Raw genomic sequence first — 26,237 nt, forward strand, 5'->3', positions numbered from 1 at the left:
TTTTAGATCATCTGTTCTCAGGGAGCAGGCCTAAGCCACCAGGTGGGCATCCCCCAAGGGTCCCAGACTGTGAGGGGACCCCCCCACCCCCTGTGCATGAATTTTCATGCACTGGGCCTCTAGTGTACAATAAAATGTTAAATGTGTATACAATACGCCCGGCCAGCATGTCTCAGTGGTTGAGCATCGACCTATGAACCAGGAGGTTGTGGTTAGATTCCTGGTCACGGCACATGCCCACATTGTGGGCTCAATCCCCAGTGTAGGGGCATGCAGGAGGCAGCCGATCAATGATTCTCTCTCATCATTGGCGTTTCTATCTCTCCCTCTCTTTTCCTCTCTGAAATCAATAAAAAAATCGTTTTTTAAAAATGTGTATCAACACTAATAAAAGAGAAAAATGGTAATTGGCGTACGAGCTACCCTTTTCATTGGCTAATCAGGGCTATATGCAAATTAACTGCCAACTAAGATTGGCAGTTAACTGCCAACAAGATGGCGGTTAATTTGCATATGTAGGCACAATGCAGGGAGGCGAAAGGGAAAGCAGGAAGAAGCCCCCTGCCACTGACAGTGATCGGAAACCCAGGGGGGAGCTAAGAGCTGGGGGGCAGGGCAAAGGCGGCCCTAGGGCCGCCTTTGCCCTGCCCTGCCCCCCAGCCATGATCGGAGAATCAGGTGCCTTTTCCGCCCTGGCCAGTGATAGCAGGAAGTAGGGGTGGAGCCAGCGATGGAAGCTGGGCACAGTCGAGGCTGGCAGTCCCGGGAGCTAGGGGTCCCTTGCCTGGGCCTAAAGCGAAGCTCACGATCATGGGGCCCTGCAGCTGCGGGTCCCCGCTGCCCAGGCCGGACGCCTCAGCCAGAGGCGTCAGGCCTGGGCAAGGGGCCGATCCTGCGATTGGAGGGTAATGGGGGTCAACGCCTGAGGGCTCCCAGTATGTGAGAGGGGGCAGGCTGGGCTGAGGGACACTCCCCCACACACACACACCCAGTGCACGAATTTCGTGCACCGGGACCCTAGTATAATATAATTCATATAAAGTCAAACAGTGCTGCAGGGAAACCCAGCAGGATAAGAAGAGAGATGTTCTGAGAATGCCATCTGATGACGGGCACGGACTTGTTCAGCAGAGCCAGCGCTGTGCCCTGGACATCTCTCCTTGGCCGAGGGAGAAGCCTGGGGGACACTGGCCTTGGCTGGGTCTCAGCTGACACTGCTGGGCTGTGGCTGTGACTTGCTCCTGCGGAGATGGGTGGTTGGAGAAGGAGTTTGGGAAGGGGCTGCTAGTGCCTCGTAGGAGGTGAGAGAGGGGGGCTGTGCCCTTGGAGGGCACCCCAGCAATCCTCCCGGGGATGCATTTGGTTCCTGGCCATTACAGCAGGTGTTTACTAGGCACCTGTTCTGAGCCAGAGCTGGGCTCTGTGCTGTGAAAGACTCAGGTATGAGAGCTGGTGGCTGACCGCAGGGAGCTCCAGTCCTGCTGGAGATACCAGACCAAGCTCCATAAAAAGGAGAAAGCAAGACAGATCGGGTCAAGCACCCGAGTGTGTGGAATGGGCCAGGGATGCAGCTGGAGGGACGAGCCACCACATCTCAGTCTGGTAACCCACAAGGTGGACGTTCACACAAAGTCTGCTGCGGACCCAGCGGCTTTCCAGGGCGGTGATGCAGGATCCAGGCTGCTTTCATCATTTCAACACATCTTCCAGGTCCCTGTGGCAGAGGGAGAGGGAGCTGGGTCACTGTGCTCACCAGTTCTTCAACGCGTTAGCCCAAAGGGGCCAGGTGCAACCTCGACTCAAAGCCCATTGGCCAGAACTAGTCATAGAACCCTGAACAAAACGCAATGGAGGCTGGGGAATGGCAGGCACACGTGGCAACTCCCTGAGGCTGAAATGCCTCTGCCACAGACACTTAGTGTTGCCAGGATCTGGAATTCCACGTGGAGGAAGAGAGGTTTGAAAGGGTCATTGGACAGAGCAGAGGAGGCATGCTTTGGGTTTAAAAACCCTGGTGTAGGCTTAAGGAGGGCTGCCAGGTGTGGCTTGGCCACTGCTTGGCTAGGTACTCAGGTAAGTCTTGGGCCTCTTTGAGGAGTTTCTTCTAGAATGGGATCATCAGAGCTCCATCCAGACTCAATAGGAAAGTGTGTGTGAACGGACTCTCTGCGGCGCTGGGATCTGATGTAACACTGTTAGCTACCAATGAGCCATATTTCTTTCTGGTTCAGTGCAGCCTTAAGAGACCCTCCATGTCTACCTCCATGCCTCTGTGTCCCACCTGTAAACCAAGGCACAGATTGCATCTCAGACTTTTCCACCAGAGTGCCCACATGGCCTGGGACCACGCCGAGAGCAGCGCTGGGCGCCAGGACAAAGCCTCCAAGGCGACAATTCCAGTTTGCGTCTACTACCTAACATAGACATAGGCTTGTCTCAGGATAAAGCAATCATATTCTTTCTCCCCCGCGGCTTCTACTAAAAGGGCAGTTCCCAGAGTGTAAATAAAGGCCCAGGACACACTTGTCCAAGTGGTGACCGTGGTGCCGGGGTCTGAGACCCTGCACTCTCCATCCTGAGGAGGGCTCATCAGACAGGCTCCCTGGAAAGAGGCTCCCAGCTCTCCTGGTCCCTGAGGCTCTGATGGGCACCAAGCAGACCCAGCGGTGAGCCTGGCCCGGCCTGCACACAGGCCGTGTGCCCTCGCCCCCCCGCGCGCCCCCCTCCCTCAGCCCCAAAGCCAGTAAATCGTCCCTGAATTAATCAAAGGCTTGCACGGGTCCAAATTCACAAGGGGCCTCCTCCAGCGGCCACTTTGTGTTCTAGTAGATTAATTGCAGCTGGGGGAGGGGAAGGAATCCATTTTTAGAAAATCATTACTTTCAGAAAGAGAGGGGGCACTTCTGGTCGGAAAAACTGCTGAGTTGGCAGCTCGGGCCTGCTGCTCCAGCGCCAGGAACCCCAGGCTCTGCAGGCTGCTCCCCGCGCAGTGGCACGCCCCCTCCTCCCTGGCCCGGGTTCCCCAGTCCTCCTGTCCTGGTTACTGCTGCTGCAGGCAGTTACACAGACATGAGCAGAGCAAGGACGATGGGCCAGGTGTGGAAGGCCACCAGGTGGAAAGCCCCAGGTGCCTAGTGGACACTCAGCTGTAGGGTGGGACCTCGCCTCCGGGGTGACTGACCCCCCGAGCTATCGCCAGTCATGTGGTTTGGACCCCGGACCTTTCCTCCCTAGAGATAACATCCAGGCCTCGGTTGTATTTCAGCTCCAGGCCCAGATAAGCAACAAAACCAGCCACCGCTGATGTCAGGGCCAGCTGAGTGGAATCATGACCCCCTGCCCCGGTGCCAGGACTCAATCAGTGGAGACCCCCCCTGAAAGGGCCCACCTGGACAACGGCAGCACCGTCTCCTGAGCTTTCCCCCTGGGACCGCCCTAAACTCTCCCCCTTAAAGCCCTTAGGACAGAGGACCCAGGGACTCTCCCTTCGGGGGCACGCCCATGCCTTTCCCTTCTCCCTCCTCCTCCCCAGGCACCTTCCCATCAGCTCCTCACTCCCAAGCTCCAAGGCCTGCCTTTACCTCCAGAACTTGTTTGCGAAGCCCATTTCTTCTAGGAATTACTTCTTCTACCTCTGTAACTTACCACATACACGTTCTCTTATATTTGGGTCTTGGCTCTGAATTCTTTCCGAGCCAGAACCCAAATACCGAGGTTGCTGAACCCAGGTTTGGTCTGACCCCTTGGGTCAGACTCCCGGTTCTTACAACACTGCTGGCCTCAACTTCCGCTCTGGCCTGGTCTCAGTGATTTGCTGGCATTCTGAGCAGGAAAGGGTCACCCCAATATAGCCCCCCCCCCACTGCCAATTGGCTTCATTGACTCTTCTTGTAGCTCACTGACCAACACGGGGCGGGGGAGGGGGGGACACTGTGTGCTCCTGACTGCCCTATAAGGGGAAAGAAGGTGGGAGATCCCTAACCCCCCCATGCCTGAATGAGCCTCTAGAGCAGCAGTTCTCAACCTGTGGGTCGCGACCCCTTTGGGGGTCGAACGACCCTTTCACAGGGGGCGCCTAAGACCATCAGAAAAGACATATATAATTACATATTGTTTTTGTGATTCATCACTATGCTTTAATTATGTTCAATTTACAACAATGAAAATACATCCTGCGTATCAGATATTTACATGACGATTCATAACAGTAGCAAAAATTACAGTGATGAAGTAGCAACGGAAATAATTTTATGATTGGGAGTCACCACAACATGAGGAACTGTATTAAAGGGTTGCGGCACTAGGAAGGTTGAGAACCACTGCTCTAGAAGATTAAACAGTGACAGGCCATCTTTGTAGTCAGGATGGTCCGGCGTTAGCAGTCCTACCTCGTTCTCCTACGGCCAGCTCTCCAGATGTATTTTCTCGCTAAACCCTCTCTTGGTCCCATGAGGCAGGTGTAATGCCCATTTTATGTTGCAGAAATTGAGGTTCAGAGAGGTTAGTTGACTTCCCCAGGAGACTACAGTACTCAAACCCTGGTCTGTGTGACTGCAAAACCCACCCAGTGTCTCATGTCCTCTGTCATGTCAGACCTCGGCCCCCCTGCCCAGCACTGGTCAGTCCCTGGCTGTTGTGACACTGTAGCACCGACACACAGACGGACACAAGCGGGCTGGGTGAGGGGTCTGACCGACCCTTCGGGACGTCTGTGTTTGCTGTGGACTTGGGTGCAACTTGGGCCTGGTGCGCAGACTGGGTGCGGCTGTCCTGGGTCGGTCCCTCACCTATCGGAAGGTCTGCTTCGTCCTGCCTGCTTCCTGCTGCAGCGGGGGCCCCGGGGCCGCAAACCCTTGGGAGGCCCTTGGTGCCTACAAACTGCACAGATGTTGGGCGTTGCTTCGGCGGTTCAGCAATCAGACCGGCTTGGTCTTTCCTAACCAGAACTTGTTTTAGAGAAAACATGTGCCCAACAAAGTCAGCCCGTGACCCAGGCCCGCCCATGGAGATGAGATTGCACAGAGGTGATGAAATCTGATGCTACCGGCTGGGGGACCTCCGGCAACTCTTTCCACCTCAGTTTCTTTATCTGTAGAATGGGGCTAAGGACAATGCTATTTGCTTTAGGGTGGTTGTAAGGTTTAAATGGCCCAGCCCACGGCAAAGGGCTTGGGACCCTTCCCAGCACAAAGTCATAAAACAACCAGTGCTGGTCATTATTATTATTCCCAGCCTAAGCTAAGCCCACAGGGCTGCCCACCCTGCTCCTTTATGGGACAGGCCCTGTCTGAGTGAGCACTGTGCCAGCAGATCCTACCTGGGGCCCCAGCTGAGACCCCAGAGTACCAAGAACTTAGGGTTCAGTAGGGGAGGCAGAGTTCTACACCATTGATATCTCTACAGGGCAGGCATTTTTTAAAGCTGGGTGGCTCCCTGGAGGAGGTGTGGCCCAAGTTGCCACCTGAAGGGTAAGGAGACAGCCGATTAAAGGAGCCGGAAAGCACTTGCTTGGAAGCATGTGAGCAAGGCGTGCTCAGGGCGGGGAAGGGAAGCCACCCTACGTGCCTGGGACCGAGGGTCTGCATGTGCCAGGGGGGCGGGGGGTGTGTGGAGTTAAAGGGTGAGGTTGGCAGAGGCAGGGGCTGAAAGGCCACTGGGAGTAGAGGAGAGTCAAGGAGATGCTAGAAGTCCCTGGACGAAATCATCCTAGTGGGATGGAGAAAGGAAACATGGGGGCGATATTGAAATGTCATAACTGGGGACCAAACGAGGCAGGGTGGGCAGGATTTGGTTTTCTATGTTATGACTGGGGGTGAGGCAGAGATGGGAGAATCCAAGTTTCTTGTTGGGGCAGCTGAGACACCCCCAGGTGAGGGGAGATCAACCACCTGAGCAATGCCGGCTGCCCAGGGACACCCCCAAATAAAAGGGTGAGCTGAAATACGAAGGGGGAGAGCCAGGTGGCAGGAAAACTCTGGGCACCTCTCCCCTCACTAATCCAAACTCCACCTGGGCTGGGAGCCGCCTCCTCCGTGAGGCCTGGGCACACCCCTCTCCCTGTGCTGCTGGGGACCATCCTGGGTGTGGGCGTCCTGTCCTCCAGGCCACCGAGGGCAGTGCCCCGCAGCGCAGTCCTGGCACATGGAAGGCGTTCAGGTGAAGTCCCTCTGGCCAGGTGAGGCGTGTCGGCCTCCAGCCACACCTGGCTTTTCCGAAACGGTCCTCTTTCCCTGCCCACCCAGAGCCAGCCACCCCCGGGATCCACACACCTGCACCACAATTCTGACCTCTTGAGGCTGAATGTCAAATCCCAAATCCAGGTAACAGGAGGGCTTGAAGGCTCTGGCCTCCAAACCGGAGGCCCCGCCCAAACAGCGGGCCAGGCGGCAGCGTGGTGGCTCACGTTATCCTGATTTCGAGGAGCTGTGGGACTGGCACCACCCCGATTCCATCAATAACCATGTCTACAGGGCGTGGACGGAGCGTCAGACCGTGGCCTGCCCAAGCATTTCCTCCTGAGCGTCCTTGGGCAAGTCTTTAACCTCTCAAAGCAGCCTCCATTTTTGCAGAGGGTCCTATGAGAAATAGTTCCCTCCCACGGGGAGCACCCTGACTGGCACCCAGGAAAGCACTCAATAGGGTCAGTGATGGCGAACCTTTTGAGCTCGGCGTGTCAGCATTTTGAAAAACCCTAACTTAACTCTGGGGCCGTGTCACATAGAGAAATGTTTTGATATTTGCAACCATAGTAAAACAAAGACATATTTTTGATATTTATTTTATATATTTAAATGCCATTTAACAAAGAAAAATCAACCAAAAAAATGAGTTCGTGTGTCACCTCTGACACGCGTGTCACAGGTTCGCCATCACCGCACTAGGTGGTGGCTATCATGCCGCAGCTTCCCGGCGTGCTGATGCAAGTTAGAGCAAACTGAAAGGCCTTTGCCGGCTCCCAGCCAACACCTCCCGCCCGCCCCTCCGCCCCTCCGCACGGGTGGTAATTAGAGCCCTCCTTGGGTGTGTTCGGAGGTGGGGATTGGACTTATTCTGGGTTGCAGAACTAGAATAAATGAAAGTAGGTTTCAGTTCAACCGAGAAAAAAGCACCATGTTCTTTTGATAGGTAGTGAGCTCCCCGTCGCCTCAATGACCCAGCTGGCCCAGTTGGCCATTTGGCACAAAGGCTCTAGCGCATAAATGGACACGTATTAGTATTTCTTACCACATCGTTGTATTAGAAGTCCCTTGAATGAAATGGTGGTGCCAGGAGGAGGTACTGCTGTGTCACTAATTTGGCAAAATGAAAAATTGGCCGTTCTTACTTTGGCCCTCCAAAAAGGCTTATTGAAATTCTACCAGTTTATGATACCCAAAATCTTAACACCCGCTGCGGACACCCACTCCTGGATCCAAGGTTTAAGAGCCCCAACAGATACCTACCTATACAACTCCTGGTTGGTGACCATCTCTGGTTTTACCTTTATTGTTGAAAAGTATTACAGACGTCCCCTTGGTCTTTTTCCCACTGACTCCCTCCACCCCATGCCTGCCCCTCCCAGGCCTTCACCGCCCTATTCTCTGTCCGGGAGTTACACAGGGCCCATCTAGCCCAGGCCTGAATCTACATCATGGCTCAGATCAACCACAGAAACCGCAGGGCAAGTACCACAGAGGCACTTTACCAGCAAGTGCCATCGGGGCTGGGCTGGGCTGGCTGAGGGGACTCCGGTGGATGCAGAGCAGGTCGGGCTCTCAGGTTCCTCCACTTCCTGGAGTGCCTGGCCCGGGACTGGGGAGGTGGCCCCCAAGTCCACCCGGCGCCAACTCTCAGCCTCCCCTCCTCTTCCTCCCAGAACTGCGTCCCTCGGAGAACCATGACCTTGAGCAAGCAGGAAGGGATGGACCCATCTCCCAATGCAACCTCCTACCCAAAATAAACCCCTTTCTCAATCCTCTCAAGCTTTGAAAAAAACAAAAAAACTCCCCACTTTTGTAACTCGGAGCTTCCTGAGGTTGACCCCATGACAAACTCAGGGCACCCAGCTGGCCACACCCGCGGGTCCCCGCCTAACAAGGGTGTCTGTGTAGCTCTGGGTCTTTCTGCACACAGGGAACTGACCACGGAGGCAGGCTGCTCTGGACATTCCTTTCACGGCCCCCCTCCCCCTTCTCCCCAACCAAGCGCTGGGCCAGGGGGACCCCAACTGTCCCAGACTCCCGACACCCCTGCCCACATATCCCATCATAAGACAAAGGAGCTGGAGGACAACATGGAATCAAGTATACATTTTAAAAATTGTTTAATGGAACATAAACTCCTTTAGAAAAACATTCAGCCAGGTGATAACACCCATAGAAAAAAACACCAATCTTGTGTTTATCTTTTTTTTAATTTGGCATTTGTTATTTGCATTTATATTAAAGCAAAGTGCATCTTTTCTTTATTTTTCTTGTTTATACACATTGCACAATACATAAATAATGATGCTTATAAAACGTCTTTATATTTACAAGTAATAATATATTTATATATAACATAAAATACATTTTTTTCTTTAATAAATCTCAGGGTTTTGTGTGTTTTTTGTTTTTTTTTCCCCAGGAGTCCTTTCTCTCAAAAGCACTACAATGCTAAATTTCCAATGAGAATGCTTCTCTTGTTCACTTAAACCTTTGTAGTTAGAAAAATAGCTTATGTTAAAGTCTAAACATGCTCACTGAGCTAAGAGCAGTGTCAACACATCATACGAGCGTATGAGTTGGAGAAGAAACGAAAGAAGAGTTAGGTGTCAGTCCAGGACGGTACCTTGGGTTATGACGGACCGAATCCTTGGTGGGAAGCGGGCTGCTCCCCGCGCTGGTCTAACAGCAGAGCTCAACACAGGCCGCAGGAGAGCAAAGTGCCGAGCTGACTTTCTGAGTCCGGGTAAAACCTGAGGGGTCCGGGGCAGGGGAGAGGCTGAGGGCCGGAGAGGGCACCGGGGAGCAATACTGTAGCTCAGACCCATCCAGGAGCCGGTGCCACGAGGGAAGACGATGGCAGCAGGGTGGCTGGAGGGGAGTTAAGACAAACTCCAACACGATTCTGGGTCAGCGTTGTTTCTAAGAAGCCTAGTGACAGGCCTGGGTCCTTAGAAGGGGAGGGCGGGGCGGGGGGCTTCCCTGGCCGAGGGCAGAGCCTTGCTTCTGGCAACTGCTGAGACACTGGGCTCAGGCTGCCCCGGGTGCTGTCTCTGCCTCACTGAGCATGTCCAGAGGGCAAGGGAGACACAGCTGGGAGCACAGAGCTCGTGGGTGTGCGCGCACACACACACACACCCATCTGTTCACATACCCACCCTGACAAGTGTAACGATGACCCCCAGAGTTAGGGGCTGCTCCCCATTCATACACTGTGTTCAGGGGGACTGATTTTTGCTTCCCCTTTCCACATGGGGGTGTCTTGCCAACCGTACGATCCCCCCCCCAAAAAGACCCCAACAATTCTTTTCATAAGCTACTTCTCAAAGAACGAAACAAAACGGAACATAAACGAGGATGACGAGAAGGAGAGAAAGGAAAAAAAAAAAAAAAGAACAATGACCAAAGACTTCTACATGAAAAGCAAGCACTCAGGAGGAAAATATTAGCAGCAAAGTAGTTTGGACTGGGCCCGCCCGGCTCGCTCTGTCCTCGCCCGCCAGCGCGCGGCTACCGGCTGTTGAAGATGACCTCCAGCCAGCACGGGCAGCTGCTGATGAACTGGCGGGTGTAGCACTGGCCCCAGCCCTTCACGAAGCTGATCTGCACGGTGAAGCCAGTCCACGGCTGCTGCATGAACTCGTGGTCGTTGGGCCGCTGCAGGCTGTACGCCTTCTCGTAGTCGAAGGCCTTGATGGAGAAGCCGGGGAACACCTTGTGCACCAGCAGCGTCCTGGAGTCCGGGTTGTCCAGTGTGGCCGACTTGATGAAGATGGGGTAGCTGCTGCGGTTGTACACCCACACGCCGTCCACCTCCCGCGTGAGCTGGATGCCGCAGCCGATTTTGCTCCGCACTTTCTGCACCAGCTGGCTCTTGTTGTCCGAATTGAGCTGTCCGAGGCAAAAGCCGTTCCCCTGAGGTAGATCATAGAAGATGTCCAGGGAGGGCTCCTGGACGCAGTAGAGCCGCCCCACGCGCGTCTTCTCCTCCCAGTATGCCACCACGCACCAGTGTGACCGATCCCCAGGCTCCAGGAGAAGGTGGGAATCTACAAGACAAAACGGCAGACATGCTTGGTGGGGGCGGGACTTCCTCTTCCTCCTGGAATCCACCTCCCCACCCCAACACACACAGGCGCAGCCCCACGCACCCACAACCAGCGCGGCTCTCGGCACACGACAGGAGGAGATGCTGGTGGTGCTGGGCGGCCCACCGGTTCCAGGCCTCCCACTGGGGCTGAAAATCCTGACCCTCTGGTAGAAGTGTCCCGACTTTAATTAAGCAGGGGGCTCGCTGGGCGCACCTCATCCCACCCCTTCCCCATCCTGTCAGGGACCCAGACACCAGTACGTGTGCCCCCCTGGCCTCAGAGGCCCATCCCTGTGCGCTCAGAGGCCAGGGGGCCCCTGGCAACGTGCTGGTCCTGGTGTTAAAGCCGTAAGAGGCCTTGCAGATGGCCTAGAGTTTGTTCTGTAAGCTGATGGCATCCTGAAGGCCAGCGCCCTGCGCCCTGGCCATCCTGATGAGAAACCTGGGCCCCAGCAAGCTTGCTGCTCGGGTCCCGGAGCACGACACAGCCAGGGCCAGGCAGGACCCGATCTCCAGACGCCAGGACCACCTGCTCCATGGTCTCTGTGGCTGTCACCAGGTTCTCAGATCAGTGCTTTGGGCGTAAGAGCTGTCTGGTAAAAATGTAAATGGAGGTGTCTGGGGGCAAAAGAATCTTCCTAACGGAGAAACCGCCCTCGGTGTCTGTCGGCAGCAGCGCTGTGCACAGAGCGTGGATTCCCGCCAAAATGCCAGATCACAACCGAGGACAGTCCAGCTAACCCAGACCACCTTAAGGAAGCTTCCTCCAGCCGACACGAGATTGTGTGTCTAAACTGGGCATGGCCACCCTTAAAGTGCCCTTCTCCCCTCCCTCCCAGCAGCATCTAGGCGCCTGGCCTGCCCCCTCCTTCCTCCCGCCCCTGCAGGCCCCACCCGGGACGTCCCAGAAGTGCCTCTTCCCGCAGGCAGCCTGGGAGGCTGGTGAGATCCCGGTGAGATCCCAGTGAGGTGATTTTCCTAAATCGGCTCACGGAGCTCTTTAAAGGGGGACGTATGGAAGGAAAGGGGGCCCTTGGCGGCTGGCATTCCGACTCCTCCTTAAGCTGGAGCCAGCGGGGCAGGCCTCAGACTGGGAACCATAAATCTCCCAGCCAGGCCGGGCTGCAGGAACCCGGCTGCGGTTTGTGGTGGCAGGGCGGAGACCGGAAGTCTTGTATTTGTTAACAAAAATGGGGAGAGGGGTGGGGGTGGGGGGCGGGAGGCGAAGGCTTAGGACAGGAAGGAGGGGTTGGCTGTGAGGTGTCTTTCGGGGTGTGCTTGGCCTTTTTGATTTTGGAACAGCGGGGCTTGGAGCATAGAGGGGTTGTTGCGGCATGGCCACGGGGTGGAGGGGGGCTGGGGCCCCCGTCTGCCGCTCTAGTGCAGCTCAGCACACAACTCCGTCCAGTGGCGACAGGCATGTTAGGACCTGGGAGCCAGTCAGCCCCATGAACTTTTTTTTAAGCAGCAGCCAGTCTCGCATGGAGGCGCCCCATGAGTAAGTGGACACCGTGCCCTCGGACCCACTGAGGCAGCCACGCACACACCCTGCAGACACCCCACCTGGCCTTCTCATGCCTGCCCAGACAGCCACACAATGGGGAACTGGGGGCCCGTTCCTCTCCCTCAATCCCCACCCCACCGAAAGCCAACCCGGAACATGGGCCCGTCACCCCCCGCCCCACGCATGCACCTATCGAGCACAAGTGTAAGCGAGACTGTGCCCCCCAAATGTGAGCACACTGGAGTGTGTGTGTTTGCATGCGCACACATGGGAACATATGGAAAAACAAGAGAGGGACAAGGGCTCCAAGCAGAAGGTGACTCATCAGGCATTAACTTGTTTCTGCAAAGTATCCATCAACTGCTAATAAACTCGTGAGTGCTGGCAATCTTTGAACTTTCTTGCCGAGGGAGTGCGGCCCTGAAGGCTACACCAGGACCCACAGCAGCCACGTAAACAAGGGCTCTGCGTAAACAAGGGCTCTGCGTGCGGGGCGCCTCTTCTGGGAGAGGGGGCGTCCGCCCGAGGGGGAGGGTGTCGGAAACGTAAGCAGCTCTCCCTCACTGTCCCAGCTCCGGCAACGAACCTGGCTGGAAGGGAGCCATGGGGAGGGCGGTGCAGGAGACCCTTACAATACTCTGCTTCACGGAGCCTGGCCCCCTGAAACTTGGCCCCGGCCCGGCTAGCAGGGGGAGGAGCTGCGGGGTGGGGTGGGGTGGGGGCCTGGGATCAGTTGCCCTCGTGCCAGGCCAAGAAGTGGGGGCCCTGTCGCCCCATGGGCCTCTTGGGGGCAGAGGAAGCCGGGAGGGGCTGGGGCAGGGCTGGGCCTGAGGTCGGCTGGACTCCAGCCCAGCCCAGCCCAGCGCCTGAGGGGAGCGAGGGAGAGGGGAGCGCTCTGGCGGGTTCTCTTTCATCTGTGCGGCCTGCCAGTCCACCCAGCAATTTGCTGCCAGACATCCCTGGAAAAAGCCTTTTTCTGTTGAGGTTAATGGCCCGGCCCAGATAAACGGCAGCGTGTGGGTGTCCCTGTGTGTGAGCAAGGCCCCTGAAAGCGCACTGGGTGCCCTGATCTGGTGCACGGGACCCCCAGTCACCCCACAGCCTCTGCCCGCCGCTCCGGGCCGTCCCTGAGCAAAAACGGCTGCTACGGCTCAGGCCCCCTGAATGCACAGCTCAGGCCCCCTGAATGCACGCTGCGGGCCCCGCAGTCTCCTCCTTTGCCCCAAATTCCCCGTCACTGGGCTCACTTCTGGGAAGCGCACACCATCATCTTCAGAGAAACACAGTTCCCTGAACTGGGCCCACAGCCCACACGTACAAGCGTCTCCCCGCCCAGGTCCCTGCGTGGCTCCGGGGCTCCCCAGGCCTGGCGGTGAGGACCCCGCGGACCTCAGCGGGTGCCAGGGCTGAGCGAGGGCTCGGAAGCCCAGCTTGGCTCCTGTCGCGGCTGCCGGCACAAACGCCAAGGGCGAGCCCGCCGCCCCTCGTTAACCTCCCTGGGCTTTATGGACTTTTCCGGCGTTTTCCCTCCCCCGAACGCTGCACAGGGGCTTGTTTTAAAACTGTATTTGCGCGTTTTTAAGCATCAAAAAGAAACGCCGTGTTGTAAAAAGCTAACTCATCAGCTGCCTGCTCACAAATTTTTTTCCTTTTTATTATGGTTTGGGGAATTTTTGGAGCGACCCCAGAAAAAATGCTGAATCGGCCTAAAATTCCTGTAAGGTCGTCCCCCGGCCCCCCGGCCCCATTTCCCTTAGAGCGTAAAACCCACCCTTGCAGAGGAAGGGGAGGCAGGTGTCGACCAAGGCCTTGGCCTCGTGTGCTCACGTGCATTAGGGAAGGCCGTGTAGCAGGAGCTCCCTGCTGCTCACAAAGCGCTATTTGAAGACCCTGGTCAGGAGTGGACAGACCAGGCCCTTCTGGAAGCCCGGAGGCTCATGAATGAAGCTCTTGCCGGGGTCTCAACGACATGGGGTGACCAGATCTCAAGGCCGGTTTTAGGTAAGGGAAGAATTTTCCCCCTTTTAAAATTTTTTATTTGAAGGAGTAAAGAGATGAGGGGAAAAACAGAGGAAGGACAGAGAGACAAATCCAGTGCCTCAGGCGCCCCCCCCCCCTTTCTGGACTCCGGCTGATGAAGTCCACCACGAGACCAGGAAGGCAAGGCTCCTCCCAGAGCGCCCAGCGAGAAAACGCTTCCCTTACCTAAAATCTGGCCTTGGGATCTGGTCACCCCATGCCGTTGAGAGCACGGGCATGCGTGAGAAGGAGGCCACCTAAGGTGGGGCTAATGGGGAGAGGGTCCCCCAGATTCTGGCCTTCCAGGACAGGCACACACTTGAGAAGCAGGACAGAGGGCACACAGCTGGTGCCCACTGCCTCCAGTGCCCCCCACTGCCAGGGCGCAAGGGGGCTGGAGAACCAGGTGAGCAAGGAGGGGGTCTCAACTCCAGCTCACCTCTGCAGGCACCCGGATTGTAAAGGGATAATTCTCTGCCAAAATCCAACCGTGGGATGGGCTGTGAGCCCCCCTCCCCAGGGTCCCCGCCGAGCAGGAGGCCGAGGATGGAGAAGCCAGGGGAGAGGGGCGTGGGGCAGAAACGGCGGCCTCACCCAGGCTGGTGAGGGCGGATGAAGGGACAAAGCAGACCCAGAAGTTAAAGCCCGCGGCCCTGGAACACAAACATCACCACGCCTGGCCCACGACAGGTCCAGGGTCCTCTCTCCTCAGAACGCCGGCGCCACCAGCGGTTGCCTCATCCTGCCTCCCCCTACAGACATCTCAAAGGTTAACGGCACCTCGGCCCTGCTCCCCGCCCCGTCAGGAAGCTCAGGAAACGGCAGTTCCCCGAGCCGCCGGCCCACTTCAGGGAGAAGGGCCGAGATACAGGGCGCCCGGTGCCAACCCGTCTGACCCGCTCTCCTCCCAGACTCACAACGGTCAAGGACCCTTACTGGGCTCTTGCTTTCAAGAGGCAAAGGACCAAGAACTAAAGGAAATATATAAAAACCGGATGCGGTGTCTGGGTTCCATTTGGGCTCTGGGGTCAGCTCTGATCGGCCGTGTTTCACCCTCGACAGGACACTCCGATTCCCAAGGCAGCCCGGGCAGCTCCGGGGTCTGGAGCCCGCTGCCCACGGGGTGGAAACGAACTCCAAGCGCTCCCGCCTCTCCCAGACCCACCCTTGCACCACCGCACTGAGCACTAGCACCGAAAGGTCTGAGGCCGCGCTCTGGCCGGTGGGGTGGGCAGGGGGAGCCATAGGGTCTCCTTCAAAGGCTGGGTACTTCAGCTCCCTGGGCCCAACCAACCGAGTTCCCCAAATCCTGCCCCTCAGGGACTTCTGGCTATGGGGCGACGCCCCCACGCACACCCCAACCCCACCCCACCCCACCCCACATCGACCTCCCACGGAACCTTGGCAGCGACGGGGCGTCCGGGTGCCAGCCTCACAGGGTTGTTATGGCGATCCCATACAAAAGCAGCGGGGAGCCAGGGCTCAGCCTGCAGCTACACTCTAGGGTCTCATCTCTCGGGGTCTCCAGCTGCTGGGAAAACACTAACCACCCTTCTCCTCTGCCCACCCCACCCCTGTGGAAGAACAGTTCTGGGCCCCACCCTACACTTAATAGGCACCTACTGTGTACAGGCCCTGCTCCAAAGGGACTCAAAACAGCCCTCCAGAGGTTGCATACGACTACTGTCCTTATGCTAAAGGGGACATGAGGCACAGTCATTTGCCAAAGAGCAGGACTGGGATGCATGGCCAGAACGCTGCTAGGTGTGAGCTGTGGGTGGGCAGCCACCTCAGGCCCCGAAAGCTACCAGTCCCCAAGGGCTCTTCTGCAAATGCCCTTCAGAACACACCCTGGAAATGCTATGCCTACTTTAGGGCTGAGTGTGGGGGTCCAGCTTTTTCACATCGAGAAGCGGCTTTGCCAAGCAAGTTGCTCTGTGACCCTGGCCCGGTGGCTTGCCCTCTCTGAGCCTCAGGCTGGCCGGTCCCTAACTACCATGAAGGGGGTTGGGGCGAAACAGCGCCACGGGCCCACTCCGGGCTCTGGCTGCGCTCGATGATTCACAGAGTACTCACGCTGGCTCCACTTATTTTTACTACCTTCCGGACAGTAAGAAAATCACTTTGGGAGAGGAGCGCACATTTTTTGCATTTAATTTGCAACAATAAAACAAAAACAAAACAAAATCCAAAGGACCAGGAGATCTGGGTCAGATTTTGCTGTGCCCACTTCTAAACCAACATTTCAACCTCAAGGAGTCACACACTTGCGTCCTCTCTGTCAGGTCACTCATGGCCCTCAGGAAAAGGGTCTCCCTTCCTCACCATCCTCCTTCCAACGTGCGTGCCCCCACCCCCATCCCCCACCTCTGTGCCGGGCCTGACGCCCTAAAGTTTCCCACCATCACCCTCCTCCTGCAAACTCTCCAAGCTGAGCTGACTGATCGGCAGGTCCTGCTGGTCTAGGAGACTAATGTGTGACTGTGCCTTCCAGACAGATTGTGATGAGTAATCAGTTACTAGAGCTAAAATGTACTTCCCTGCTCCCCGAATGGGCCCCACTCCCACCTCCCAAGGCCCCTCAAATGTCCAAGTCTGAGCCCACCCCCCCACCCCCCCGCCCAGCCCAGGGGTCCTTCCTAAGAACAGTGTTTGGCCATCGGAGAATATAGCTGAGGGGAGAGCCGGGCAGGGGAGGGAAGCCACAGAAATCAAAAAGCTCCCGTCTGTCTCGCCAGCCCGGCTGACGCGGCTTCCTGTGCGCCCGCCGTCAGCCATGCAAATTATAGCGTGTACCCGGCTGCCTGCCTTCGGAGGAGGCCAGCCCTGCCCGCTGCAAGGCCTCAGAGGAAGGGTGGGGACTCCAGCCCAGCCAACTCCATTCATAATATTTACAGTAAATGGGCCTCTCTGGCTGTTGTTTCGCATACATCCAGCCTCATTAAAACTTCTCCAGTTTTCACGTCAAGACTTTGCAAAGTTCCCACCAACACCCCCAAATAACTCCACAGCGCTCTCCAGAAAGGGGTCCGCATACACGCGCACACGGAGCCCCCAGGCCTGCCTGGCATTGCCTGCCCGCCCACAGGGTACGGAGCCCCGCCGGCCACTCCCAGGAAGACACATGTGAAGGTGGCAACAGGAAGGTGGTCAAATCAGATCTCAAAACCCACCCACCTCTTACCTGCAGGGAGTCCAGAGATCCGGCCCCCCGCCCCGCCACCAAATTCTGCATGTGGATCCCCAACTGGGAATGCACGCACACTCACACGTGAATCCAACAAAGGAACCATTCCTGAAACCACTACATGTCCCTCACTCTCTGCCTTTTACTGACCACTTGTAAGTATGTTGCCTACACGTTAAAGCTTGTAAGAATCTTAATAAAAATGCATGCTTCAGCCAATTCTCCAGAAGGACAACCCCCCCCACACCCAGAGGTACAGGACAAGTTCTGCCTGGTTCTGCCTTTTCTGTGGGCCCCTTTCAATCAATCCCCCTGTGGACAATGACCTCCAGCTCCCAGAAAGATATTCCAGGACCTGGCCGCAGGCTCCGCCCCCCCCCCCCCCCCCCCCAGATCCAACTCAACTCCAGGTTTTCTAGACTGGTAGGGAAAACCGTCAGAAGACGTGGAAAAATACAGTAGGAAACAAAAGTCCTTTTCATCCCTCCCCTTCCCCAGCTCCCCTTGTTCCATAACAATTATGAAAACTGTTGGATGGGATGACATTTTGAACATTTACTGCATTCCGGCCAATAAATTCCAGCGCAGGAGCCGATGGAAAAGCCGCCTCCTCCGGCAGGCTCCCCGGCTCCCCGCCCCCTTCGCCCCCCACCCCCTGCTCACTCCCAGACCTCATTCCTTCTTTCTTTACAACCCAGGGCCTGGCCAGGCCGGGGCCGGGGGTTGGGGCCGGGGCCCACACTGTACTTACAGGGAAAAACAACAGTACGCCAGACTGGAGACAGTGTGCAGACTGGGAAAGTTAATCATTACTTCTGTCTGCCTCTGTAATCTAATCTCTCTGGCTTTGACACACTCACTGTTCAGCCATCCCAGCCCTTTCACCCCAGAGCACCCAGGACCTCCAGGGCCCTCCCAGCCTCCAGTGAGGAAGCCAACGGAATGAAAAAAAACCAGAAAAGTCTCCCCCACCCTGTGCTGCCACCACAGGGCCCCTGGAGTCCAACGCCAAGAGATGGCTGCTCTGTGCTGTGCCCCACATTTCAGAGGCCCTCTAAATTGTGGGCTCCAGTCTGGCTTGTGTTACTGCAGACTTAGTCACCCCACCCCCACCCCTGCTCTTCACTCACTCCCCCTGCCCGGGGCTCACCCTCAGGCCCACCCAGCTGCACGTCCAGGAGTAAGACAGGCCGCCCGCGGGCTCAGTCCATGCAGATACACAAGTCAAGATGGCCCTGCTGTATGACACTCACCCTAGAATTCCCACACGGCCCACAATCCCACTTCTGGTCTCAACCCAGAAGAGTTTTGAAGATTCGATTTATCGCCCGTGTTCACAGAAGTACTATTCGCAACAGCCAAAAGTTGGAGGCAACCCGAGTGTCCACCGACGGAGAACGGATACACAAGCCGTATACAGACACATCTAAAGGAAGGCAATTCTTCTGACACATGCTACAACATGGATGAACCTAAGCCAGACACACAAGGGCAAAGACTGTACGATCCACTCCTAGCAGGTACCTGGAATAGTCAAACTCATAGAAAGAAAGTGAACGGTGGTTGTCAGGGGCTGGGAAGAGGGGGGAGTTAGTGTTTAGTGGGTACAGAGTTTCAGTTTGGGGAGATGAAAAGTTCTGGAGATGATGGTGATGGCTGCACAGCTACTTCATGTCACTGAACCATACACATGTAGACGGTTAGGATGGTAAATGTTAGGTATGTTTCTTCCCCTGAACAATGAAAAAGGCCCTGCTACTCCCAAAGCTCCCCCTGCACAGTCCCCGGGGTGCAGGGGGCCCCACCGCAAGCCTGAGGACCCCTGGAAATATATGCAAGAGCGGTATGCATTGTCATTTTTCTGGGGAAAGATTCCTTGGCTGTCACTCATTCTAGGAAGAGTTTGTAAGCCAAGAAACAGGAGTAAGTACAATCTCTATTCATGCACGGAAGGAGCCATTAGCCATCCCACCACCTCAGCAACAGGGGTCTCATTCCCACTCGACCACAAAACCAAAAACCCAAAATCACAGGATGTCGGAACCGCAAGGAACTCGGAAGACTAGGTCCAACCACTTGCTTTCCTTCCCATTCCAACTCTCTCAGCCCTCCCCCCTGACCGGGCCTCCAGCTAACATGGAGGGGGAGGCCCCCACTCCAGGCCTCCTCCTCAGCGCATTTTCATTGTGACTCCACTGAGTTGGAGTGGGGGCCCTCCCGCTTTAAGAACTGTACTGTGCACCCCAAATCGCAGAAGAGCTCAACTTTTGCTTTTCCCTCTGGGTTACTGATTCATGGGGGGAAAGGGCCATGCTGGTCCCCAAGTGCTCCCCGGGGCCTGGGGGGGGGGGGGGTAACGGTTCTTCATGACCCATTTCCAGCCTCAGAAGTCCACCTCGCCGCCTGGGGTAGGACACACTCCCAACTTCATTAGGTGACGGGTCGTGGTGGGAGGTGGGGAAGGTGGGTGGACGGAGACAACAGTTTAACCCAGCCGTGGGCAAACTATGCCCGCCGGATCCGGCCCGTTTGAAATGAATAAAACTAAAAAAAAAAAAAAAAAAAAAAAAAAGACTGTACCCTTTTATGTAATGATGTTTACTTTGAATTTATATTAGTTCACACAAACACTCCATCCATGCTTTTGTTCCGGCCCTCCGGTCCAGTTTAAGAACCCATTGTGGCCCTCGAGTCAAAAAGTTTGCCCACCCCTGGTTTAACCTCCGGGTGCGACCACGGACAGCAGAGCCCAGTCCTTTCTTGGCCGCGTACGGTGTTGGTTCCTATTAAGCGACCAGCCACGTTAGAAAGCAAAAAGGAAACAGAAATGAACAGACAAGAGCCACCAACACCCCCGGGCCTGGTGATCCAGCTGTCTTCTGTCTGAAGGGCAGGAGCCGCCCCCCCCGCCCCCCCCCCCCCCCCCCCCGCAGGATGAAACTGGAGGTGACATGCATCCTGCCCTTTCTGCCCTGGATCTAACTCCAGGCCCAAACAGCTCTCCCAGCCAGAGGCCGGCGGGCTCTACTGAGGAGCAAGACTGATGAAATTAGCATGAGTCAGCCCCCAGGGAAGGGACCCGCAGGATGAGTGTGAAAATGAAACACCTTGGTAATTGAGTATTAGGTGACTGCGTGCAACCCCTCCTCCCCCCAAGACAGGCCAAGGCCTCACACCCAGGCTGGGACCTGACATGGGCCTGACCATCAGATTTCAAATTAGAAAGCACAGGTGCACCCCAGGTGCTCTTCGTGAGAGCCAAGCCCACCGAGTTCTAAAGGGAAGTCCAAACTCCCAGGCTTTCCAGACATCCCACCTCCCCGGTGGCTGTCAGGACACGGAACACGCACCATCCTTCCAGGTGTCCCTGGCCGTGGTCCCTGGAAGAGCCGGTGCCTGGCTGGTCACCTCTCTGCACACCCAGGCCCCTGCCAGGGTCTGGATTATAACTGTGTCTCCTGCTGTCACCTCACAATCAGCAAGTGTGGAGGGAGGGGGCTGGAACCAGAGCCGGAGGAGACAGACCTCTTGTTTATCCACAAGCTTTGTAGTTATCAACTCTCAACAGACCACACAATCGAAGCCGAGGGCAAACCGGTGACAGAAGTCCTCAGCCTGCCTTGCGAGCTCCCATCACCCCAGGGGTCTGTCCATGCACCCCTAGGCCTGGCTCCGAGCCCACGGGACCTGGCTCCTTCTGTCCTGGAGAGATTGCCTGGAAAGCAGCCCCCCGCCTGGGTCCGCGTCACTCACCCAACAGCACCTTCAGAGAAGCCACCTCATCTGCCGCCCTTCATTCTATCAGGGCCCAAGAACTGCAGTCTCCATGCCCCAGAGTGCCCGGCACATAGTAGATGCTCAATAAATAGTTGCTAAATGAATGAGCCAGAGACATGCTGGCTTCAAAGCAGCCGGCCAGCCCTGCTTTACACCTGGCAGAGGAAGACACGTGTGAACCCACCCTGGAAGGAACCGTGCCTTCCAGGCAGGCAGGGGTCAGCCAGAAAGGCCCAGGCTCTGTCCTGGGCTCCCCGTGGAGATGGCAAGAGGGCAACCCCTGTCCTCAGCGACTTCCCAGACAGCTGCGTGGGTCCTGAGAGGCATCTCCAAGCCAGGCGCCGGCCCGGCAACCTCTGTGGGCACACCACCTGCCCACAGCGTTCTGCCTTGGCGCCCTGCTCTGTTTGGACAAGTTACCCTCCCCGAGTGTTCAACAATGCTTTTACACACCCCAGGGCTCTCGTCGTGTTATGAAAACAAAACCCCGCACGCTAAGGGAAAAAGCTGGGGGGAGGGGGGCAGTGGGGAGCAAGCAGGCCACACACACACACACACACACACACACACACACACACACGCACACGCACACACGGCTTTCTTTCTGTCTCCAGCGTCTCGGTAGCACAGGTGGGGCCTGTCCCAGGTCACTAGAACAATGGCATCATCTGGCTTAGAAGCCCAGAGAGGAGTCCATGGAAACCGTTTTCATACCCAGGTCAACATCATCTAGTCCACACACACCACCATGGGGCCGGACTGTGGCCAGTTCTCTTTCTGGGGGAAGCCCCCTCCCCCTAGAACAGAGCACAGCCACAGGGCTTGGCTGTCCCAGGGACACTCTGCTGCCTATTTCCTCCCCACTCCCACTGGTGCCCTACAAACAGTCTCAGGAGTTAAGGAACTGGGGGTGGGGGGTGGGGGGGCAGGGGGTAGAGGGCAGGGGCAATTCAGGGGCAATAAAAGCAGCCCTGAGTTCCAACCCGCCGATGCCAGGCACCTCCACTTAGGGGAAGGAGACCCCAGGGCGAAAGGACGGAGGGCGTGAGGAAATGCCTACCCAACCCCACCAAAATAAAATACATACGACTTTTTTTTTTTTTGCAAGTTAAAACAGAGCTAATGACACAGGGTGGGGCTCAGTGCGGAGGGCTGCACAGCCAAACCAAAACTCGCTTCCAGCCAAGCGCAGCCTGGCCCCGCCGCCCGCCCCGGGAAGGAAGCTGCAAGTCCTGAAAGATTCCTTAGTGAACCGGGAGCGAAGCCTGCTGCGAACATTTCAACTGAAGGTGACCCTTCTGGTAAAATATTTTTTGAAATAATAAAAATAACATAAAGTTCTCAAACAACCTCTTTCTTAAAGGGCCGCAAAGTTCTCGGGGTTGGAAGGGAAGAAGGGGGTGAACCGGGCCGGCCACTACCTCTCACGGAACAACTTTTTTCTGGAGTTCTTCTCATAAAAGGCATGATGCAATTTCCTGTCTTGTCCCAATATTTCCTGTCCGCTTACAAGGTGAAAGTTATCGCCCTGTTTTAAACCCCCGTCCTGAACGCTATAGAAAGTTCCTTTTTTTCCACCCAGTGCCCCGTCCCTGTCCCCAAACCTCCCCGTCTTAGAATATAAACACTATCATTTTCTACTCCTGGGAAGAGGAGGCTTAAGAAAAAAGAGCCTCGTTCTCTCTTCGGCAGGTACTGGGTCTACAGTCAGTTTCCCCAGGGACGAGGCCAGGGCCCGGGTCCCCGTGGGGAGAAGTGGAGGGGACGGGAGGCAGCCAAGTCCCCCCAACGAGCCAGCGTGTTCGGTGGCGTGGCCACCACCAGGTGATGGTTGCTTCCCCGGTGTGCTAGCCACTAAATCCAGAGCCGTGCCTCAGCAGTTAATAATATCTTCCCGCTGAAAATAGCCCGGAGAGGAAGCCTCTCCGTGACAGTAGGCAGGCCGCCAGGCTCGGGCTCGCCATTCAACACGAGCGAGAAGGATGGTAGGGCCAGTGGTGACCTCCCGGCGGCCGCGCTGTACAGTATCCTCTCGGCTCCCGCGGAGGGAGGGCTCCCGGCGCGCCTCCCGCCTCCGCCGCGGCCCTAGAACCTGGGCGAGGCTGTCACGCTGACCAGGGGGACCGGGGCTCCGGCAGCAGGGCCACAGGAGGGGTCTGATCAGCCAGCGTGAGGTCGGGGGGACCCCCGGCTTTGGGAGACCGCCTCTGCCTCGAGCTGGTGGGGAACCCATGCAGGCACCTCCCATTCAGAAAGGTCAGGCTCGAAAAACACACCATAGGGCACTCTCCTTCAGGTAAACCGAGTCAGAGAGCTGGGCTCATCGACGCACACCCCAGCCCCAGGAGACCTCAGAGGTGCTTTGGAAACAGGTGTCTAGCAACAGTGGACCCCAGGCAGCCAACAGGTATCTCCCCATTTTTATCCTCAGAGTCGCTGTTTTTTATTGATTATCTAAATATCGGCATGTGCTTAAAAGCTGCCACCAGGCACTGCTTTTTAAAGTTGCGGCAAACTACCCGCAACATGGAATTTACCACAAAGTGACATGGAGAGCGTTCTCAGAACTGCGCAACCAGCACCACTATCGGGTTCCAGGGCATTCTTATCACCCCAAAGGGAAAGCCTGTCCCATGGGCCACTTCTTCGTCAAAGACACAGCGTGAATACACCTCGTCAAGTTTCTGCAATCAAGCAAAAGCCTTATTTGGGGAGGGGCTCAAAAAGCTAGGCACTCAGATGCTTCACTACGGCAGCACATACAGCAGGCTCCCCTTATCTGAGGGGGATACGTTCCAAGACCCCTAGTGCCGTGGTCGGCAAACCGCGGCTCGAGAGCCACATGCGGCTCTTTGGCCCCTTGAGTGTGGCTCTTCCACAAAATACCACGTGCGGGCACACACGTGCAGTGCTACTGAAACTTGTGCAGAAGTCGGTATTCTGTGGAAGAGCCGGTATTTTGTGGAAGAGCCCCAGGTGGCTCGAGAGCCGCAGTTTGCCGACCACTGCCCTAGTGGATGCCTGAAACCAAGGATAGTTCCAAACCCCATATATACTATGTTTCTCCCTAGACAGACAGACCTGTGATGGTTTAATTGATAAAGTAGGTACAGGAACAGGTTCACAATGACAACGTACTGTAACACAACTTGTGTGAGTGTGGCCTCTCTCGAACTGCCTTGTACTGTTCACCGTCCTTCTCGTGATGGTGTAAGTTGAGGACGGCCACCTTTCCACTTGAAGGAAGCTCTGTAGGCTTCTCTGTGGCCCACTCCCACCACCGGCGTCACTGCTCTTACACTGCGGGGCCACCAGGAAGTGAAGTGAGGGTGGATCTGATCACTGGGAGGCCACCAGGCAGTGTCTACCCTACGGAGACCCCGGACAAAGGGCCGATTCATGGAGGAGGGGAGGGATGGGATGAGATGGAGAGAGATTTCATCACACTCCTCAGAGGGGGCGCAATATAAACCTTAGGAACTGCTTTATTTCTGGGAAACTGAATCCGCAGAAAATGAAACGGTGCATAAGGGGAGGCCACTGCATAGAATCACAGAAAACCTGCTCCGCCACGGAAGAAACTCCCCGCGGGAACACAGAGCCTCCCACCCCTTACACCTGGGGTTCCCCAACTTGCCTACAAAAACTATGGGTGCCAGCACCCCACCAACAGACTGTGATTCAGGAGATTCCAGTCACTGACCCAAACCAGTCAGGGCCCACAGGTCTTCAAGTATAACCCAGCCCCAGCCAGGCTCTGCTAAGACAAGGCCCGGGGGGGGGGGGGGGGGCGGTGTGCTAGACCACAGCCAAAAGCTACACCAGCACCTAGTCCTCCCCTGACCCTCTCCCCCTTCGCCGTGGCCTGTTCTGCCTCAACAACAGGATGCATGAGGCAGCAGCCCATCTAGTCTGGCAGGCAGAGCAGCCCACATCTGCCCCAGACTTTAAATGCTGCCACCCTGCATTTAACCCCTGCCTGACCGTCAGCCTCATTCTTTCTGGGACAAAAGGGGTTTTAGCAGTGAGCCCTTCTCCAGAGGGCGGCAGCCCACAGCCCGAGCTGCTGTCCGGGACTGGTCTTCACGGCGTGGGTGTGCCCCAGGTGAGCGGGCCCTAGCCCTGAGTCACTATGCTGGCATTTAGCGAGATATGGACTGGGTCCCTAGAGATTAGACTGTCACTTCTCACCATGGCCTGGGGAGTAGGGAAGGGTCACATGTGCTGGTCCATCTGACTCATCCCTCCAAGCCTAATGCTCTTGGCTACTTGGATGAGTTCAATCCACCTCCCCACCCCCACCTGGCATCAGAGAGCTCAGTGCAACCACAGGCTGCTTGTTTCCAGGCAGGGGAAGGAGACCCCAAAAACCCAGCCACAGCCGCCGGGGTTCCCAGTTTGCCATCACCAACCCAAGCCAGACAATACATAATTGTTCACATGAGGCTGAATAGCTTTCCTTAAAAAATGGAGCAAGCTTCCCCAAGCTACTTGGACTGAGCCAGGACCCAATTTTCAGATCATACAGGTATTTCTGAAGACTCCTATGGATGACAACAGGGATCAAGGAGGGTTCCGGAAGGGGCTACTGTTGTAAGGACACTCCCATCACTCAGACCAGTGGTCGGCAAACCCCGGCTCGCGAGTCACATGCGGCTCTTCGGCCCCGTGGCACGGGCCACGAAGTTTCAATCGTACTGTGCATGCGTGCCCGCACGTGGTATTTTGTGGAAGAGCAACACTCAAGGGGCCAGTTTGCCGACCACGGACTCAGACAAAACTCTACAAGGGCCTTAAGACCTAGCAAAGGAGTTGGCCTCCCTTGGGATGGTGGGACAGAGCCTCCCACCGCCCTCCTGGGAGCCCAGAGTGCCATCTCTTTGGAAGTTTAAACACGTGCAAGTGGTGGCTGGCCTCCACGCCCTGCCCCACCGGGGAGGTCTGCAGGGGTGAGGCCCAGCCAGCTCCAGGCAAGCAGTAGATCAAGGAGGAGGCCGGAGAACCGGTGAATAACCTACAACTAACTTCCAAGTGAAAGGGTGCTTCTTTCACCCTCCCCCAAACCAGGATAGCAGGCACGCTCAATAGAAGCCCCTCCCTGCAACCACAGATGGGAGCTGCAGAGATGACAGCGTCTAGCACATGCGTTCCATCACCAGAGACACAGCGAAAGCTCTGGGAGCCAATCCCCTCCATTTCCAACAGCAAGCCGAACCTGGAAGCTCCTGTCAGGGTCAGACCACCCCTCCCCAGGCGGGTCTTCCTAGGCCAGGACGCCTCCCAGCAGCAAGGGCCGCTTCTGGAGTCGTAGAGTCGGATGCCTTTCAAAAGGCACCGAACTCGGGCCACAATTCAGGACCCACCCACCCACCCACACTCACTCACTCACTCCCTGACCCCAAAGCGCACATGCTCAAGGCCATCGACCCCATGCGAGAGGGGCCCAGGCCCGTCCCAGACCCGCCTGCGGGCATCTGT

General features: G+C 56.5%; 1 protein-coding gene across 6 annotated transcripts in view; it reads right to left on the reverse strand.

The window, feature by feature from the left end:
* Positions 1–8,278: 8,278 nt before the first annotated feature.
* The window catches only part of SMAD7 (SMAD family member 7), a 30,262-nt gene continuing 12,303 nt past the window's right edge, over positions 8,279–26,237 (reverse strand). For all 6 annotated transcript variants that reach the window (XM_059707256.1, XM_059707254.1, XM_059707255.1 and 3 more), the window contains one exon: positions 8,279–10,231. In XM_059707256.1, coding sequence (XP_059563239.1) covers positions 9,693–10,231 — 539 coding nt within the window. In that variant the 3' untranslated portion in view covers positions 8,279–9,692. The remainder of the gene's footprint in view (positions 10,232–26,237) is intronic.

The sequence above is a fragment of the Myotis daubentonii genome, chromosome 8, assembly GCF_963259705.1.
Source record: "Myotis daubentonii chromosome 8, mMyoDau2.1, whole genome shotgun sequence".
Taxonomy (NCBI): Eukaryota; Metazoa; Chordata; class Mammalia; order Chiroptera; family Vespertilionidae; genus Myotis; species Myotis daubentonii.